This window comes from Lipophrys pholis (genome assembly GCF_963383615.2).
Source record: "Lipophrys pholis genome assembly, chromosome: 2".
Classification (NCBI taxonomy): Eukaryota; Metazoa; Chordata; class Actinopteri; order Blenniiformes; family Blenniidae; genus Lipophrys; species Lipophrys pholis.
In genome coordinates, this window is record NC_137636.1 from 26,960,189 (window position 1) to 26,980,330 (window position 20,142).

Genomic DNA, 20,142 nt, shown 5'->3' on the forward strand with positions numbered 1-20,142 from the left:
TATAAGGAGTTTCTCTTCTTCACTAAAGCCCTTAAAAAATGAAGAGTAAATATGCAATGGAACTATTGAATTTGATTAATAATTACGATCTAGAAAAAAAGCCCTAGTTTTATGTTTCACTTTTTTTGTTTTGCTTTGTTCTTCTTTTCTGTGTTGACTGTGATTTATTTGCTGACTGCATTCCATATCATTGTTCAAGTCCTCTTCCAGCTCAGGTCTTTATGTTTGTCATTGCAAGTCAGGCCCTATCAAAGACCTCCTTTGCAATGCCAGAGGTTTGGTCATATGGCGGCTTCCTGCAGGGGGAACAGGCGGTGTGCAAAGTGTGGAGGTGATCATGATGTGGTGAAATGTGAAGAACTGACTTCTAAGCATTGCAATTGTGGAGCAAGTCACATGGCTTCATTTAAAGAGTGTGGACATTTTCAGAAAGCAAAACAGGTTCAGGAGGTCAGAGACCAGCATAAACTATTGTATGCAGAAGCCTTAAAGAAAATGCAAGGGCCTGGAACCTCAGGTCCTGGTGGGAGAACGCCGATGGTGTCTGGGCTGCAACCTCCTCATGGTCTCTCGAGGCAGGAAATCGTGATTGACAAGGAGGCCCACCTTGCATTCATGGTTGTCATTATTTATGGTGCTTGGGAAAGGAAATCAAGGTCAGATGTAATTAAGTTTGTGGGCAAGTTGAACACACAAGCATAACCAGAATCATTAAGGACTTCATTAATCTGTTTTTTAACTTTGGATAATTGTGAAATCCAATCTGACCATGGCACTACGAAAAAATGGAATAGGCTCACAAAAATCTTTTAACTGTTTCCGGAAGCTTTTAAATTGTATCTCCGGTAACCGGAAGCGGGCGGTCATTGGTGGGCATTTAAAGATGGCGGAGTGCCTGGCTGCACGTTTGGCTGCCCAGGAGGAGCAGATTCGCCTCCTTTCCGGGGAGGTCTCGTCTCTCCGGGACGGGCTCAGCCGGGGTGTGGACGGCGTCGGTGTGGTGCCGGGAGTGTCGGTGTCCCCGGCGCTGGAGAGCCTGCGTGCGGAGAACGAGAGGCTGCGGTACCGGCTGCTTCACCTCCGGAGGGGTCTGCAGGCGGAGCGGGGGCTGGAGGAGGCGGCTCCCGGCAAGTGTGGCACAGCTCCGAGGAAAAACGGCAACAAAGCACCGCAGACAAACAGGCGAGCCGAAAAAGCGGTAAGGAAGCAGATTGTGGTAGAAAATGGGGAGTATTGAGTGTATTTGTGAGGAGGTGGGTGGTCTGCTGGACCGCTGAGCGGCGGGCCTCTGACCCATGAAGACACATTTAAAGCTCCAACAGCTCATATCTAAAAATAGCTGCTCCGCTCAGTCTGTGGGCAACACTGACATGAGCCCATTGTGATTCTATCTCATATCTATAAAGGTGGCAGCCCCGGACACTAAACCACTGGACAAAAACAAGAAGCAGAAGAAGCAGGAGAAGGCAGATGGAGGTGCGAAGGAGGTGAGCCTCGGTCTCTAAACAAGAGTTTTACAGTGGTGCTGTGTTCAGGTTGTGAAGTTAAAGAGAGGGCTGTTTTCTCTCCATTCAAGCTCAATCCTTGGCCCGGATACATCACGGAGCGGCTCAGCCTTTACGATCAGCTCAAGAGGGAGAGTGATGCTCTGCTGGCAAAGAAAGCTGCAGGCAGCAGGCCCATCACAGTGGAGCTGCCAGATGGGCAGAAGGTGGCAGGCAAGGCCTGGGTCACCACCCCGTATCACCTGGCCTGTGATATCAGGTCAGTACTGTAAAATTACTGTAATCATCCATCCATCCTCCAAACCTGGTGAATACAGATCAGGGTTATGATAAGTCGTGTTAAAGTATGATTATTTCAGACAAGAAGTTAAACGATCATGAATAATCACAAACCTGCACATGAAGAACAAACAGCCACATCGTTCTAATCAGGATCTTCATCCTGTGGGGTTGCTGAGCTAATGAATAACGAGGAGACTGTGTCAGCCCAAAGTTTAACAGGAACTTTTAAAATAATTTATTATGGATCTTTGGCCGAGCTATTTTGTTTGTCTGGTTCTTGCTGTTTCCTTCTGTAGTATTGCTCTCAGTGGTCTGAAATGTGGATACACCCACTGAGACAACTCTGCTCCTCTTGTTCTCTCAGTCAGGGTCTGGCTGACAATGCTGTGATTTCTCGAGTGAACGGCGAGCTGTGGGACCTGGACCGACCTCTCGAGAGGGACTGCTCTCTGGAAATCCTTCGCTTCGACAATGAGGATGCTCAGGCTGTCAGTACATTCAGGTTATGAATAATGTGCTGCGAGGTTTCGTTAACTTTGTACTTATTTTCTTATTTAGCTGTTATTCTGCAGGTGGGCCTAAAACGATCAGAGAAACGTGTCATTTTTCCTGTAATTTCAGTCAACTGTGTATTTATTAGATCTATTTTTTACACAAAATCTAAATAAATTTCAAAAGAAAAGTCCAAGTATTGCTATATTTCCCAACATCAGAGTCATAATGATCACAACTGAAATCTAAAAAAATACCTTCTTTTTTTTTTTATGTTACGAGTATAGAAATAACTAAAACCATGAACCTTTGTTATTCAACTGTATATGATGCATCCGTTTGATTGGTAATTTAGGCCCTGTTTACAGGACAATGTTTCATGTGACAACACCTAATGTTAAAAAAAAAAAGTGTTTACACTGCAGCAGGGGACACAGAGACAAAGATGGAGTTAGTATGCCGGGCCACGGGAGGGCGCTGCTGCTTGATTTTGTAATGAAACCAAACAGACAGGTGTGCAGAGAACAATACACTATAAACGTGAAGAAAATGGAGAGAACCCGACATCGGTATATACTGATGACGCATCGGATGCTATCAGGGGCGAGTATCAACTATTAAACTACTGATATGGACGATAAAACTAGAATATGGACTGCGAGTCATGCCACAAAGGGGCCACCTTGTTTGTTTACATCTGGATGAGCAGGAGGGAGGGGGAGAGATGTGCATGCGCAGTAACAGGCTCCATAGCGGCCGTGAAAGAATCTTTCCACCTTGGGAGCCGGATTAAGAACTTCGCAGATACAGTGAATCTGTACACTGGTGCCGTGTAAACGGACCCCCCAAAAATGAAGAAAGTTTTGCAGATACACTCGAATTCATTGTCGTGTAAACGGGGCCTGAAAGTACTCTTAATAGGTATTAGGCAGCATGTTGAAATAACAAAACAAAAAAACTGTGAAGCCGGAGAGATGCTATTGAATTACATTTCTCAACTATTAAATCAACTCAAATTAGGAAAATGTTATTACCAGCATTGGTACTGGCAACAATTGTACAAAATTAAATATCATATTAGAATAGATACATAAGCTTAAATATTCCTGTAGATTTTTTGCAAAGGCCTTTATTAGCTCCAAGTCTAAGATCAAACAAGCAGAGGAAACATCAGCACATCTCTGAATACATGTAAAAGTCAACATTCTGGTTCTATGTTTAACTTTTTACCTCCTCAAAGAGCAAAAATGTGTCCTTGAGCAATTTTCTGACACTAGAAAATATTTAGAAATCACAAACAGTCAAAAATGTCTTCTTATGGTTCACTGCTCACTGTCACATGAACATGTGCAACCGTTGCATGTTCCAGTTTATTTAGACAGATTTCTGGGTCTGGATCTCTTTTAGGTCTACTGGCACTCCAGTGCTCACATCCTCGGAGAAGCAATGGAGCGCTTTTATGGAGGTTGTCTATGTTATGGTCCTCCCATTGAGAATGGCTTCTACTACGACATGTTCCTGGATGGACAGAAGTGAGTTTTCTTTCCAAATGTGAATCATGAATGATCTTAAGGCCTGTATTCTAATAAGTAAAAGCCATGGAACTGCGACTTCCTTTCAATAGATTTTCTTCCAGTTTCAATCAGCCTCCTTAAATCAAATACAATTTGGTCATTGCCCAGATGAGTTCTTGTTTAAGGAGATTCAACCCTGCAATGTTTTCTGTTTCCAGGGGAGTGTCCAGCACTGAGTTTGGGGATCTGGAGACGTTGTGTAAGACCGTGGTGAAGGAAAAGCAGCCGTTTGAGAGGCTTGAAATCAGCAAGGAGACGCTGCTGAAGATGTTTAAGGTGTGGAAGAGGGAGGAAACCGCTTACACTTGATTCTTCTATCCAAGTAGTTTCTTCTAAACTGGACAGTTTTAAAAATTTCATACTTCATGTGGGTTTTTTCTGTGTTTAGAAGGAAGCAGATATTTTTTGGGTCTGTTCATACATTTACTCTTTATAGATGTAAAATCCACACTGATGACTTTCTCCCCCCCCCACACAATTTCAGTACAACAAATTCAAATGCCGCATTCTGAATGAGAAAGTCACCACTCCAACCACGACCGTTTACAGGTGAGTCTTTGTTCCCGTACCCGAATCACTGCTGTCATTATTTGGAATGGGAGTTAACTAAAAACTATCTGTTTGAATGAAGTTGTTTTGCGTCCTGTGGTTTTTCAAAATGTTGGGTGGGTCTCCACTGCAGGGCGACAGACATTTAAGCTGGGATAGCAGCAGCAGGAGGCATAACTTTTCCCCCAGATCTTTCTTTTCTGGCAAAATTTCTCCTCAGAAATATTGATTGTTTCATTAAACCTCACCTTTATGTAAGTGCCATAGAGACAAATAAAATATATAAAGTGCGCTTTAGTGCAAAATCATAAATGTAACCGTTCTGACAGTCATAAACTGTATATGAAGACTTCCCGGATGTTTCAATGTGCTTCACTATCTCAGAGAGAGGGCTCATCCTCGTATTGTGACTCATATTGTCTGTTTTTATAGATGTGGGCCCTTAATTGACTTGTGCAGAGGTCCTCACGTCAGACACACAGGCAAGATCAAGGCTATGAAGATCTACAAGGTACGTAGGAAATGTACACACGGTCCTATATCATTTCTTTTTTCGCTACGCAAAGCTCACCACACACACTCACACACACTGTCTTTATGTCTCCACATCAGAAGGATTATTATTCCCAGCTAGAAATTCTTAATAGTGCTGCCCTAAAACACATTTCCATAACACTGAATAAGTACATACATATTATACAGCTGAAAGGGCTTGACAGAAAGTACCGTAACTATTGACACAAAATATTTGTAGTTTGATGGCCACAGGCAGGAAGGATCTCCTGTGGTGCTCTGTAGAGCATTTTGGTTCAGTAAGTCTATTGCTGAAGGTGCTCCTGCTGGTGACCACGACAACATGGAGAGATATCTGCTTAATGTCCTCATTGATTCCCTGGATGGAAATTAAAGTTGGAGGCACCTCGTCCCCTCTCATGTCCACACTCTCTCTGTACTCGCTTCCATAAACTACCGCAGAGTCGTCCGAAAACGTGCAGAGACGGCTGGTTCCTGAGCAGAACCTGGAATCTGTGAGCGTTTGGACCGACCATTTGAAGTTGTTACAGATGAATGAGTGCAAGATGCATTGACGCCTTTGTGAACCTTTGTGGCACACACGTTCACACTTTGTCAAATTTGAAGTGGTTTGATTTTGGTTGGTTAATAGTCGAGTCGTACGAAGGTCTGGTATTTGTGGAGGCTCACAAACTTGGAGAGCCTTGGCACAAATGTTTATATAAGCTTATAATGAAGTGATTACATGGCGGGTATCGATGGTCGGGGTCACTATAAGTGGTAGATACTTGTTATATTCACCCTTCATGCACACACTAACGCATCAATTGTGGCTGCTGCGATGCAAAGTACTCAAATACCCCGAGGATCAGGATCTGCTCTAAAACTGATCCCCATCTTGCCAACAATGCAAACCTTGCAGCACTTATGTAACCATAGCTCAAAAGTTCACACACACACTGTGTGACATAATGTCATGGATGAAAGTGGGTTGTTGGTCCAAGGACACACAACCTTCGTCATTTCTACTCAATTACAACGAGGCCTTCTTGGAAAAAAGATGTTCTTCTTGAAAATCTATCATTGAAAACATAACCATATATTGGTAACTGGCTCTGAATCATCCACTCCATGCTGTTTGTTACAACCCTGAACAGTTCATTTTACTTGATTATGAACAAACTTGGATGTTGGATAAAAATGGTTTTGAAAAGAAATAATAAAACTTTTATTGTTGTTGGGGGTTTTTTTTTTTTTCAAATGTTGACGTCAATATCTTTAGCATTACCATTTATTTTTGTTACATATATATCCCATATTATAATAAGGGGATGCTGAATGAATGAAAAACAGAAATTGTACAACGATTAACGCTTTTCTGTGTCTCTGGTTAGAACTCGTCCACCTACTGGGAGGGTCGCTCCGACATGGAGACTCTGCAGAGGATCTATGGGATTTCCTTCCCAGACTCAAAGATGCTGAAGGAATGGGAACGTTTTCAGGAGGAGGCCAAGAACAGAGACCACCGTAAGATTGGCAAAGTGAGTCACTGGAGGCACTCAGACTTTTTTCTCTCCACCCAGCTGGACGAGGTTTCAAACCCAGAGACTTAAGCGTACTTAACTCTATCATGTACTGTCTGACACATGTCTGTGTGAGGGTTGGTAGTAATTTTCCTTCATGAGAATCTTTGCCAGTAGCTTAAAGGAGACATATCATGCTTTTAAATCCTTCCTTTTTACATATAAATCATACAGTTGTGGTCTATATAAAGCGGAACTGCAATGCTTGGGTCTGAATTCCTCATTATTAGAGCTCCACAGGCCCCTTTTCAACCCCTTTTCTGATGTGCTTCTGAGAGCAACTCGTTTTGGGGCGGTCTCTTCAAATGCAAATGAGACACTTCATACCCCGCCTCCTCTCCAGGTTGCAGAGGTGACACTCGGTTCAACGCCACCCTGTTCGGCCATCTTTGTAGTTTGATAGAACAGATACAATTATCTAGCGGCGCAGAAACTTTATATTCACACATTATTTACAAAATGTCAACAACGGAAGATTTGTCCATCCAGCCATACATGTTGGAGCCAGAGTCGGACCCGGCGGAGCGAGATGAAAATGACAAGGATGCACCTGAAGAACAACGTCTTCATATGGATGTAACGCAATGGTGTGTTACTATATTTACACTAACTTCTGCATCCATGCCCACTACTACAATACTGCCTGTATTACAACGACTATTTAACACAGAAGTTACATTATAATCTAAAACGAGCACACAGCGCTAACATATGAAGACGGTGCAACTGCTAATGCTAACAAAACAATGACAGGGACGTCTTATCATCACACTTTTTAGCGTTATATACAGCTTACCGAAGTGCTCTGTTCGTCGTCTCCATAGATAGAAGGAACTGACCGCTCAATCAGACGAAGTCTTTCGGCAAATCCTTCTTTATACTGGCGGAGGTTGCTGAAGCATCACATCCTTAAAGTGATTCGCGCACACAAAAATGACCTTACCCACAGATGTGGGTACATTTCTGTGAAAAATAAAACTCAACCAGGCACTTCGAAAAGGTTCTGATGCTGGGAGACGGTGTAACGAAGCTTGTGGGTTACTACATCCAACAACCGAACATTTCGACTTATCCTCTCGTAACTTCGGTTGGACTACAAAATCGCAGCGAGAAACAAAAGTGGCGGATTGCTCGAAGTGTCGATGTCCTAATTTGGCAGTTCCGCTGCGAAATCTGTGACGTCATTGTTCAAAAAACGTAATAGAGAATAGAAAAATCGAAACCGATCGCAAAATATGACCAAAACAGAATATAAAGATATCAACGGAGCACCTGAAGAGACTACTTTGAACTTTTCTGTACTTCTAAACACTCTAAATATACAACAACATGCATTTAAGGGCTAAAAAAGTGGATTTAGCATGATATGTCCCCTTTAAGAGACGTGGAGCAATGTTGGCGCCAATCTGGTCACCATCCATCATCTTTACAGGAAAGAAGTTTTTTTTAATTTTATTTTTAATGCCCAGAGTTTGTATGAGTCAGAAGTCCATTACCAAACAAAAGGAGCACTTTCTGCTTTCTGATCACATTTTGTTCCAGTTTCATAGGTGAATTGTCCTTGTTGCCCTCATAGTCTCCTGCTGCCTCTCTCCACCAGGTGAGGGCGCTGTGTTTCTTCCTCATGGTACATTGAGGAGGACAGCCCAAGTTACCTGTCATCATAGGAGCCACATATGTCTCATTTAGCTCCTATCAAGACTCGATTCCATACTGAGAATGAGAGTCATGAAAAAGGAGGCAAAAATGGCACGTTGTGTTAAAGATGCTGCCCGATTGCGCGATCACTAGTCACCCCGTCGAGTCTAGTGGAAACATTTCAGTTACACTCAAGGGCAGGTTTTTCTTTGAGTATCGGCAGGAATCCAGTTGCTTTCTACAAATTGTTTTTAATGTTATTGAGTATGAATCGGTTTTAATACAGTTAATCTTGTGTATATTAAAGATCCACATGTATTATTGTTCAGAGTGCTTCACTTAAAACTGCAATTTAGAGTTCTTTTAAAACGTGAATTAGATATAACTTCAAAGCCTCATTTAACGGGCGGTGGTGGCCGGGAAGTTAAAGAAGCCAGCTTGTGTTTGGAGGCTTGTCGGTCCAAATATGATCCAGCTTTGGTCCTTTTTGTCCAAACTTTCTTCCTCCTCTCCGGCTGTCAGGTCACATCATTCTCGTCTCTTTTTGTTTCCCTGAGTCTATTCTGTCTGGTGGAGTGTGTCTGTGATGATTGGACACCTCTCTGCTGGTTGTGAAGGAGCTCCTCACTGGCTGTACCCGCAGAGCACAAGGACATGTGAAATTGTTAAGTCATCTCTGTCTCTGCTTCATAGGATCAGGAGCTGTTCTTCTTTCACGACCTGAGCCCCGGCAGCTGCTTCTTCATGCCCCGCGGAGCCTACATCTACAACACGCTCACAGAGTTCATCAGGGTACGGCCACACGCTGCATGCCTCTTCCTGATATTTTTTTTTCAACCTCATAGTTCACCTTTTGTCTTTTTTAAACATTTTTTTCGAAAGAGATATTTAGAGAAATTTTTTTTTTTTTTATATTTTAGTTAATTCATTTATCTTGTTCATTTTTTTTAACCGAGTGCACAATTAATCTTTTGCAGGTAATTCCCCTCTATTGATTTGAGGCTTGCTTTAATTGTTTTTTTCTCCTGTGTCCCCTAATATTTTAATGTTTTTTTTGTTTTTTTTTGCATGTATTGTATTCATGCAATATATTCTAAATGAACACGTATATCAGGAGTAATGCAAGAGAACATCCCTTTGCCTTTTGTAGACGGCGAAATGGGGGAAGATTGAGGCAGATTATCCACAAAAGGGAAGATAAAGATGTTTATGATTTGAAAGATGAAATGCTCTCAAAAGAATTTCTGCCCCTTAAGTTTGAGTTTATCAGGATTCACTTAACATTTCTACTGGACTCATTGGCCTGCAGGTCACTAATGGTTGACTTCTTCAATCGCCAAGAAGCTCACAGATAAATTAACTAAATCTTTTTCATCGACTCAAATTCACCTAAGTCACCCCTTTTAACATCATATATTGAAATATTCCAGGTCAAGAAGGTGGGAATTGTAAATTACAGATGCTTGCCTGTCTTTTTTTCGGTCAAAAGATGAAGAGGCGTTTAGTGAGCTGGCCAAACGTCCACATGTGGCAAAATGAATCCGAGCTGAAATGGAATGAAGCTCCAACTTTCTGGGTTCAGCAAGTGCACAACAAATGTAACCAGTTCATACAACATTTTTTGTGGAGAAAATAAGTCTTGGAATTTATTTTCCTCACCCTACCCGAATGTCAATAGGAAACTATGTGCAGGAAGGGGCTTCATCTGAGCACAATAGAAAGGAAATTGCTGTAATTCGGGCTTTGTATTGTGGAGTATGAAAGGACATACATCGATGAGTTGGTGGAAGTGGGCTGTAAAAGGATGAACTATAAAAGTCAGGTATTTGGGAACTCAACATGGAGTCATTTCAGCAATCCTTTCTCAATGAATGAGAGGTAAATGCATTTGATTATAGTACTTACAATTTATTAACAATGTGACTGCTTCGCCATTGACATGTGACTGACATGCCTGATAAGCACTCGAAGTGGTTCTGTCAAAATGTACAGAACTGTGCTTTTTTATTTTCTCTCTTATTCTCCTTGCCCTCATCATTTTGTCGGCTAGTATTTCACGACCACATGAAAATGAATCTACACCCACTGACAAGTGTTGCCAGATATGGTTGGTATCCCCCAATTGGGGAGCCAAATTCTCTTACCATTAAACTTTATTTTGTACATTTGTGTGCTTATGACATGTTCTTTATTACACATATAATAGTTTTACGGTTTTAACATGCTTCCGACACAGGCTGAGATTTGGGCTGGTTTTTTATTGGTGTGTGTGATTTTTACGTTGTTTGGGCTGGAAACAGTCACATCTGGCAACCCTGGTACTGACCGGCCAAAGAGTACCCTACTGCGAACTAGGAGCGTCACCATTTCTCTCTTGACACCAGAAGTCACGTGATCTCCATACAGGAAGTAGTCAGGAGTTGCGGCACAATAAAGACTTACTTTGTCTAATAATGACTGTTTGTGCTCTTCCTTTGTTTATTTGTAATGTTTCATATAAATAGATTGAAGAAGAAAAAAAAAACTTACTTCCTATATAAAGGTCATGTGACTTCTGGTGTCGAGAGTGAAATGGCAACGCTCTTTGTTTACAGATTGGTGCCTCTCGACTGGCGTGCCATCCATATTTACTTCCGTAAACGGCGTGCATGCAAAAAAAAAAAATCTGTTCCCAGCAAAAAATCGGAAGTGAGCATCAAGACCTGAAGTGTAAACGTAGCGCTCGTGTTGGTGAGCACTCTGGATGAGCTGCAGCTGTCTGACAGAAACACAAGGTTACAATAATCCAAAATACTGAAAATAAATAAATGAACAAGTTAGTAAGAGTAGTAGAATTTGAGTTCTTGAGTTGATAGAACTTCTATTCTATCCAGTATAGTTATTTTTCACAAACAAACTGCACAAAAGCCTTTATTTTCAAGAAATTCCTCACATTTATGTATTATTGCATTACTGGCTGCAGTAATTAGTGTGAATAGATGTAGTTGTTTATTAGATTATTGACAAAATGTTTCATAATGGATCAAACATTGCATTACACAATTGGCAAGTTATTACATTATTGGCGTTATTACACTGCGAAAGGCCACAATAATTATATTATTGGTTGTTACGAGGTGTTTTTCCTGTCATTATTTCAATCACGATTTTGAAATTATTTTTGTCCCGTTGTTTGTTAAAGACAAATTATTGTAGGCACACAGCAGGTAACAGAAGCCGATCGGAACCTTTTCACCAGAATTACGTTTTTACTCAACTGAATTTGAAACGTTTTAGTATCGTGAGGCCAAATGCGATTGGATCAAAATATCTTAAAGGCATGTAGCGAGCGCGGGGGATCTCCTGATATTCTGGGGCCTTCGCTTAAGGACTCTGGGCAACCTGTTGTTAAACTGAAATTCAGAGTAACTTTAACGCCACTCTCGCAGCTCTCCACGAGGCCGTCTGCGCTGCCTTAGCAGAGACATGTTAACATCTTGAAGACTTTCTCAGCACGTGCCCACAAACCGGCCTCAGCCACGAAGACCTCATACTTTGCACAGAAACGGTGTGAGCTCATTATCACGTCATTGGTGCAAATATTTTTCTGGGAGGTTTTTGGATGAGCTTGCCATGTAATGCTAACATATCGCCGACATATGTAACAGATGGCTTGGAAAAATGCTCTCACATTTATAACTTCAGTACAGACCACAGTGGCTTTGCCATTTGTTTATAATGCATTAAATTGCCACTGAAAACCTGACATTCAGACTGAAGCACTTTCGGTGCTCAGTAATATTTAGTTTTGAAACGCTGACTGAGCATGCATTATCTCCTTCGCCACCTGCCTCTTTGAGATTCACAGTTTCACATATTCGCAGAAGTCCTTGCAGTTACACCAGCCCTCTTCTGTTGGCCGCTAAGCTGCTTAACAGGCTGTTCAGTGTTTTGCTTTGGGGCAACAGATGGATAAATAAAACCCTCAAAAAGAGATTTTCTTTGCGGTATTTGAAAGTTTGGTTCCAGAGGTCAGGATTTTAGTACCTGTGTGGTCCAACTGGTGTGTTTAGCTTCTGTGGTTTGGTTGTTTTTCTAGGATGAGTACTGGAGAAGAGGCTTTCAGGAAGTCGCCTCCCCCAACATCTATAACAGCAAACTGTGGGAGACATCTGGCCACTGGCAGCACTACAGTGAAAACATGTTCTCCTTCCCTGTGGAGGATGACATCTTTGCGCTGAAGCCAATGAACTGCCCCGGGCACTGGTAAATTTAGAGCTCGCAGCGTAGACATGCCTTTCCCTGGTTTGCATGTCAGACCACCCGTCCCGTATTTCTCATGTATGCTTGATTTGCTCCTTTGTGGTCATCCCGCAGTCTGATGTTTGGCCACAGGCCTCGCTCGTGGAGGGAGCTCCCTCTGAGGCTGGCGGATTTCGGCGTCCTGCACAGAAACGAGCTCTCGGGAACACTGACCGGCCTGACCAGGGTGAGGCGTTTCCAGCAGGACGACGCCCACATTTTCTGCAGAATGGATCAGGTGACTTCATCAGTGTTTTTCAACATGAATGAGGGGTTTTCTGTTTTCAGGCCTTCAATTGTGCAAAACATAAATACCTGCTGATTATGAGTCATTTCCTCGGTCCTGAGTCATTATTTTTCTTCTTTTGTTGATACAGATCGAGTCCGAGATGAAGGGCTGTCTGGACTTCCTCCGCTGTGTTTATGACGTGTTTGGGTTTTCCTTCCAGTTGCACCTCTCCACTCGCCCAGAGAAATATCTGGGTGACATTGCTGTGTGGAACCAGGCTGAGAAGGTAAACTGGGTCATGCATCATAGTTAAGTGTTTGGTGTGGGGAAATTAACATCAGCTCCTCCACAAGCCATCACATGTCTTCTGAGTCAAGCAGAGACTTTTCCGTACCTCAAAGTTAAGTAGTCTACTGGTAAAACCCTGTTGGCTGTCATGAATCTGTATTGTGGTTTCAGTTTCTAATAATCAATAAAGAAATATATTATTATTACACTATTGGAAAATAATGGTTAATACTTCACACTCTCCTGCATTCATGTATGTAACCATGGTTCTCCTGGAGCAGTAAAAACATGACGAGTTGTAGTGCTGAGTGGAATTTTCTGTCTTCTATCACGGTCACATCTATGGATGGGGAGTGATTCTATGAGCTGTTGTTCAGTTTAGGTTTCAGCATTGGTCAAATGATTGCCAGCAACATATTGTATCGTTTCAAATCATAAACCCTCAAATATTTAATCCAATGTGTAGATATCCAAGGATTAGAATGGTCTATATACACTTTAAATGCAATATCATCTCATATTTCATTGTAGTAATGACTGCATTTATTGCTAAAAATAACTATAAATCCCAAAACACAAAATAAAATTGTGACTCATTACTTAAATGGACTGATATGCAGAACAAAACAGGGCACTTGCATTAGCTAAATGTTTACACCCATGTTCAGTAGAATAGATTGTCAGAACACATATGGTCCATCAGGCATGTTTGGCCTGAGAGGTAAATGATTAATATAAACGTCATTATTCAACCAATCTGTTCGAGAAAAACAATTGGAAAGAGGTCAAATTATCTGGCAATAACCAATCTGTGGTTCTTTGTCCTAGTGGGTTTGTGTTGTTTACAAAAGCCAAATTCTAATGCAATGAGAGATTTTTTTATTTAATTTTAGTTTTGTGGAGGTGGGGGGGTCTTTACACTGGCATTTCCATGTGTGGTGATCATGCATTTATTCTATACACACTTGATGGATCCTAGTTATAGCCATTGCGTGCTTGATGTGCGAATGCTGGGAGTTTGAAAGAAAAGGATGAAGACAGATTGCAACACAAAATAAGTACTTTTTAGATTTGATTAAACGGTTGGGTATAAATACAGTTCTGATTCCACAAAAATGATTTATGAAGCATTAAACTCTGTACTGCAGTATGTATAGTATCCACAGATTGTTTCTCACTACACTGTGACATCTGACTGTTTCAGGACTCTGAGTGAAATAGTTGGATTTTTGCCACGTGCTCATGGTAATATCAGATCTGAGTCACTGGAAAACTCTCAGACTTTCACACCTGCTGGTGTTTTGTTGCGGTTGACGTTTACTCAGTTGTGTTTTACTTGATTGCTTCCTCACATTTGTCTTGCTTCACGAGGGCAGTACAGGGAATGTACTAGTAGATCAGGCAGAGCCGAGTATAGCGTGAGCCATATGTTCTGTGCCTGACTGTTACTCACATAGAAATTACAGCCTTTCTCATTTTATATGACAGCAACTAGAAAATAGCCTGAATGAGTTTGGGGAGCCATGGAAACTCAACCCTGGAGATGGTGCTTTTTATGGACCCAAGGTCAGCAGATTTCTTTTCTTTTTTTTTCGCCCAATATTTCCCACCACTCAGTTTGATTCCCTTCCCTTTGTCAAACTGTCACTCTTTCTCTTCCCTCTGCAGATCGACATCAAGATCAAAGACGCTATCGGACGTTACCACCAGTGTGCGACCATTCAGCTGGACTTCCAGCTTCCCATCCGCTTCGACCTCACCTTTATGGGGTGAGTCACCTCGTCACAACGTCAAAACATTGACGAGCCTCTGTGCCTTTCTATAATATGTTAAACTCCCCCTGCGGGGGATGTGTCACATCGTGCAGGGAGTTGTATTGTGAGGGGTATTCATGCAAACTCAATGAAGCACAAGAACTTCAATTATCGAACCATTCATGGGGAAACAATGACAATCCTATACAGCAACAAACTGCAGGTGGTGTAAGAGTTAACAGATTTTTACTTTGATAATCTCAGCATTGTCTCTGGAAAGGGGCATCCTGATAGAGTAGACATCAAAGTGTTGCAATGACGAAGATCTAACATCAATTTATAAAATCTGACTTTGTTAGTATTGTTTTCCATACCGACTGTTGAGTAAAACTGTGTTAGTTGATTATGTTCTAAATTGGCCTTTTGACCATTGGTCAGCTACAATTCCCTCCAGCTCCCTACAATTTTAATTTGAATAGAGTGGGTCTAGTTTATGGATGGATGTTTATACTCAGCCACATTAAATATCCAATGTTCGTTTTGTTTGATGACAGAAAGGACGGAGACGACAAAGGCCGACCGGTCATCATCCATCGGGCCATCTTGGGATCGGTGGAGAGAATGATTGCAATCCTCACTGAGAACTATGCAGGGAAATGGTGAGTGACTGTCAATTGAACGACTTAAAATAGTCATTGCTGCTTCAGTCCCTCCTTCATTTGATAAATGACATAATCTCATGATTTCAGGTGTTTCTTGCTTCTGGTTCCAAGCGTTTAATGTTGATTGAACAAATTCAGCTTGCTTTTCTGTAATGACTCTCCTTTCAGGTTATGATTCCCTTTCATCATTGTTAAATGTTTTACTATTTTTGCACAACATAAAAAATATTTAAGCAGAGTCTCACCCGTCTGTCCCTCCCAGGCCGCTGTGGCTGTCTCCACGCCAGGTGATGATGGTACCTGTGAACCCGTCCTGTGAGGAGTACGCGAAAAGGGTGTGTCCATCCACCTCCAATACTCATCCACGTTCCAGTGTGATCACATCCATGCAGATATGGCTGATTAGTAGCAGTGAGAAGTGTGAGACACTCTCTGTATAACCAGCAGGACTTCTCTTTCGTCAGGTGTGTAAGCAGTTTACAGATGCTGGATTCACCGCAGATGCCGACCTGGACTCTGGATGTCTTCTGAACAAGAAAATCCGAAACGCTCAGTTGGCTCAGTATAACTTCATACTTGGTGAGGAAATTGACTGTCCTAGACGGAATGTTAGGAGCATAGAATTGTGTGGAAGTTTAAGAGAACAAGTTAAATGTGAGGATGGACTTTTTTTTTTTAATGCGTTAAATTGGTACCAGCTATAGTCCAGCATATTTGTATTTCTAGGTTGTCTCATTTAACATAATGTCTGTTATGGATTGTCTTGAAATTTGGAACCAGATTAAACTGATCAGAGGTCAAAGTTTGTAACCTTTTTAGTAGTAACCCTTGTAAAGTCTTTGTGGCATTTGGAGACATAGAGACACAAATAAGAACAATTACTGTGGCTGGTAAAGGTGTACAGTACAACATGATTGTATAATTCCGAGTAAAAACAGAGCGTAAATCTAAAAGCTGTACATGGATGGTTGCTTTTGAAGCAGCAATTAGATTCAAAGGTACTTGAGCGATTTTATCCAGGATCTTTTGTTTCAGTTTTTCTGTAGATTATGTTTGTCAGTGTAACTCTTCACTAAATTTAATCAGACTGACTCCAGGTTTAGTTTGTGATAGATTGCTATAAGGACAATCTGGTACAAACAAATATCTGACACTAGATGCCAGGCTGACAAGGACCAGGAGGTTTGCTATCGTCTGCTCTACAGTAATATCAGTCCGACAATAGTCCTATTTTAAGCTGAGTAGGTTTTTCTTCTGATTAGATCACCCAATCAGCAAGCAAGCAATAATGACAAACACTTAAGTCTATTTTTTTCACCACAAAGCCACCACGGCAAGGTTGGAAACTATAAAAAAAAACTCTATGTTCTTGGAAAATAAAAATAAAAAACACACACAATTGAAGCTGTTTTGTAATACAATATTGGAGATGCTTCAGAGCTGCTGGGTGGAGGTAACAGGTGGGTGCTGGGCTGGTTGAGGCTGGTTTGGTGGGTGGTACTTTCTGTTCTTTCCCCATGGCGGTTTAGGTGCAGGCAGGGTCTGATGTTCTCTCTCCGGGTCCTTGGGTCCATTATTAGGTTAACATGCAAGCAGTAGGGGTCTCCAGTGGCTTGAGACCCTCGAGAGCTGCCTGGTGCCGTTGGGCTGGGCACCAACTGAGCCTCTTTCCTATTCATGGCTGAATGTTCACATGCATGCTTTCCCTTCTAAACAACTTCTTATGAGGCACATGAGAAAGAACTGATGGATCCCACAAGAAGGGAGTTCTGCTCATGGATGGTGCCCATTTTAGTTCCTTTTTGAGTTCGATTGGCTTCCTCTTGGGTCAATGGTAGATGGTGGTAGCACTGCCGCTTCTTCCATTGTCTTATCCATTTTGTCTTGTTCCGTCTCTTCAGGAGCACTACAGCAGGTTCAAATTTCTCAGTATTGTCCATTGTTTATGTAGGTATTGCTCATGCTTTTTACACAGTTTTGTCCTCTGTCCTTTTTACATAATTTTGCACATGATTGCCACTTTTGCATTGGAAATTGGAAAAACAAAATGAGTCTGCTCTGGTTAATATGGTCTAAAGTGGTCCGCAGCCTGTCGTGGTGTTTTTCGGCACTGCTGTTGGTAGACTCGTCTCGAGATTGTTGATGAGTCAAAAAATACACTCTTAATTGGATCTGGGTAACGCAAATGGGCTTCCAAGCTGGCTAACCACCCACAGTTGTTGAAATTAGAGGCACACACTTGGGGACAGTGTTAGGGTAGCTGTGTGTGTGTGTGTGTGTGTGTGTGTGTGTGTGTGTGTGTGTGTGTGTGTGTGTGTGTGTGTGTGTGTGTGTGTGTGTGTGTGTGTGTGTGTGTGTGTGTGTGTGTGTGTGTGTGTGTGTGTGTGTGTGTGTGTGTGTGTGTGTGTGTGTGTGTGTGTGTGTGCGTGTGCGCGCGCCTTGGCACATTTCAAGCTGTTATGTCTCATTGTGTCTTGGCAGTGGTTGGAGAGAAGGAGAAGATGACTAACGGCGTCAATGTGCGCACGAGAGACAACAAAGTGCACGGGGAGCTGTCCGTGTCCGAGGTGATGGCTCGCCTGACCCTGCTCAAACAGTCCCGCTGTCAAAACGCTGAGGAGGAGTTCTGATCAAGACAAACAAAGCAGATCGTCGCATTTCAATACCTCAGGCTTAAAGCTGCGCTTGGATCAGCTGTGAAGCGACGAATGATGACTCTGTGGAAGATGGTTTCAGGAAAGTAGAGCAATTAGAAACATGATAAAATGAAAATCTGTAAGTAAATGAATGAACAAGGCTCTGAAATGGGATTATATGTGAAGGAAATGATGTTACAATAACCTGTGTCTGTGAAGGAAAGTTACTTGGTAATTTATGTGAGCGTTGTGACAAGGAAAGTTGTTTTTAATTTGACACTGATTTATTTTCACAACACTCTGCCTTAGTGGGGAAACCCTGAAATAAAATCAATGTGCAAAAACGTGAGCATGTCTTGATTTGAATTTCCAAACAAAGATAAATGCTTCCATCACATTGCTCCTCATAATAAACATCAACAGCTGTATTTTTGGAGTGACACTGCTTCCTGGGAGGCAATCGTACATCATAATTCTTTCCCCTCCAAATCAATAAAGAAATTATAAATGAAAAGTATTCAAGTGTATGAAATTCTGCTACAGCGGAATTTCCAGCAATATACTGTTTTTGTGAAGTACGTGGTTGAGTATGTGTCTATGTAAACGGCATGTAACACTGGACCTGACGTGCAGTAACATTTTCTCATGGTCTCTGACTTTTTCATAGCTCATGGAAGAAGCACTCATAAAAAAGGTGCATTTATAATAAATGATATAAATTAAACTGATACTTTGAATTGACAGACAAATTTAATGCATGTTTGTTTAAAGATCTTTAGAATTTTAGCTTAGAAGTCAACAAAATCAGATAAAGCATCTCAAAATTTTGGAAAATTTCATGTAATACAGTGTTCTGCCAGTTTGTTTCTTTTATAACTGTAAACCTATACGTAAAGACTGGTATATAAAAGGGGGTAAGTTTGGAGGACTGCAGAAAGCTACTAGAGATGACAGAAATCATCTATCCATCCATCTTCTATACAATAGCCAATTCAGTGTTGCAGGAAGCTGGAGCCAACCACTGCTAACTCAGGGCAAAATCAGGGTACATCCTGTGCAGGTCGCCAGTGTGTCACATTTCAAACAGATAACCAAACGTACTCACATTCACACCTGTAGGCAATTTAGTAACGACATCACAGAGTACAAAATCTGAATTGTAGATTTTATTCTCTTTAGATAACCGAGTTGCTTCTATAGGATCAGTTCTGGTTGTAAAGTTGTCCTCAGTTTTTCACTTGACCTCAAAAAAGTGGTGACAGATTTAGAGGAATGACCTCTCGGTGGAAACCCTAACAATCCATCGTTCTCTTCTACAACTTTGTCCAACTCTGAGTCGCATGACTCTGAAGCCCATGAAAAAAAATTACAATCACTTTGCAAACTCCGTCCGCACTCTGTCCCACTCAAACAAGGGGTATTCTTACTGTTAGAAGAGTGTGCTAAACACTATCACCTTCTATATCATCAGTCTCTATATTTGCTGTAATTGAGAGAAACAGTCCAAGTCAGCCATCTAGAAAATGACGCAACAGTCAGAGAGGAAAGAAATTATAGAAAAGAAACACTTCTTCGACTTCATATTTTCCTAAAGGCTTCAGAGGGCCTGATCAGTGTCATAAGGGTGGGATGATAGAGTTATGTTAAAAAACAGGGTTAAGTACCCCTAGATTTTGATTGTGATATTTATAGGACTTCTCCATGGGATGACTTCATGTGTTTGAACACTGAACTACTGGTTCTATAAATAGAACATAAAAGTCCTCAGTTAAAAAGTGTTAATTTCACATCATTTCTTTAACCTTTTTTTCATCGTCTTAATTCAATCTGTTTTGAAGGAGCGTCTGCATGTGGCTGTCACGTGTCATCAGTGGGCGGGGTGAATAAAAGAGCAGGAAGCATGTTTTATCATGGTGCGTTCACGTGCATGGGTAAAATACCTCTAACTCTTCAAATGTCAAGCTGTAACACACCAACTATTCGAACTAATTGATGAATTAAACTCGTTTGGATTGCGTAGTCAACGTTTTTACTGGATTATCAAACAAGCAGTGAGCCCCAGGTCTTACACCACAGCTTTCTGCGCCAACCTTAGTCGCGCTCGGTCGCTAACGGTCTTTTTCCATACGCGCCCTGAACGCACCTCAGCTCCACGG

The 20,142-nt window shown here is 41.6% G+C and overlaps 1 protein-coding gene across 1 annotated transcript; it reads left to right on the top strand.

Annotated features, from left to right (window-relative positions):
• Positions 1 to 863: 863 nt before the first annotated feature.
• tars3 (threonyl-tRNA synthetase 3) lies at positions 864 to 18,413 on the top strand. Its single transcript, XM_080458741.1, has 19 exons — positions 864 to 1,198; positions 1,407 to 1,487; positions 1,577 to 1,764; positions 2,152 to 2,275; positions 3,687 to 3,811; positions 4,012 to 4,129; positions 4,338 to 4,402; positions 4,835 to 4,913; positions 6,310 to 6,456; positions 8,830 to 8,928; positions 12,215 to 12,381; positions 12,493 to 12,655; positions 12,795 to 12,932; positions 14,423 to 14,500; positions 14,603 to 14,703; positions 15,243 to 15,347; positions 15,613 to 15,685; positions 15,815 to 15,929; positions 17,832 to 18,413. Exons 1-19 carry the CDS (start codon positions 884 to 886, stop codon positions 17,978 to 17,980), a joined length of 2,430 nt encoding a protein of 809 aa, XP_080314867.1. The 5' UTR covers positions 864 to 883; the 3' UTR covers positions 17,981 to 18,413.
• The last annotated feature ends 1,729 nt before the right edge of the window (positions 18,414 to 20,142 follow it).

Bases quoted from the DNA above. Each gene is read 5' to 3' on its own strand.
- tars3 (XM_080458741.1), top strand. From the start codon at position 884: ATGGCGGAGTGCCTGGCTGCACGTTTGGCTGCCCAGGAGGAGCAGATT. The intron at 1,488-1,576 runs GTGAGCCTCGGT...TCTCCATTCAAG, and splicing joins CAGATGGAGGTGCGAAGGAG to CTCAATCCTTGGCCCGGATA. The intron at 12,656-12,794 runs GTGACTTCATCA...TTGTTGATACAG, and splicing joins TTTTCTGCAGAATGGATCAG to ATCGAGTCCGAGATGAAGGG.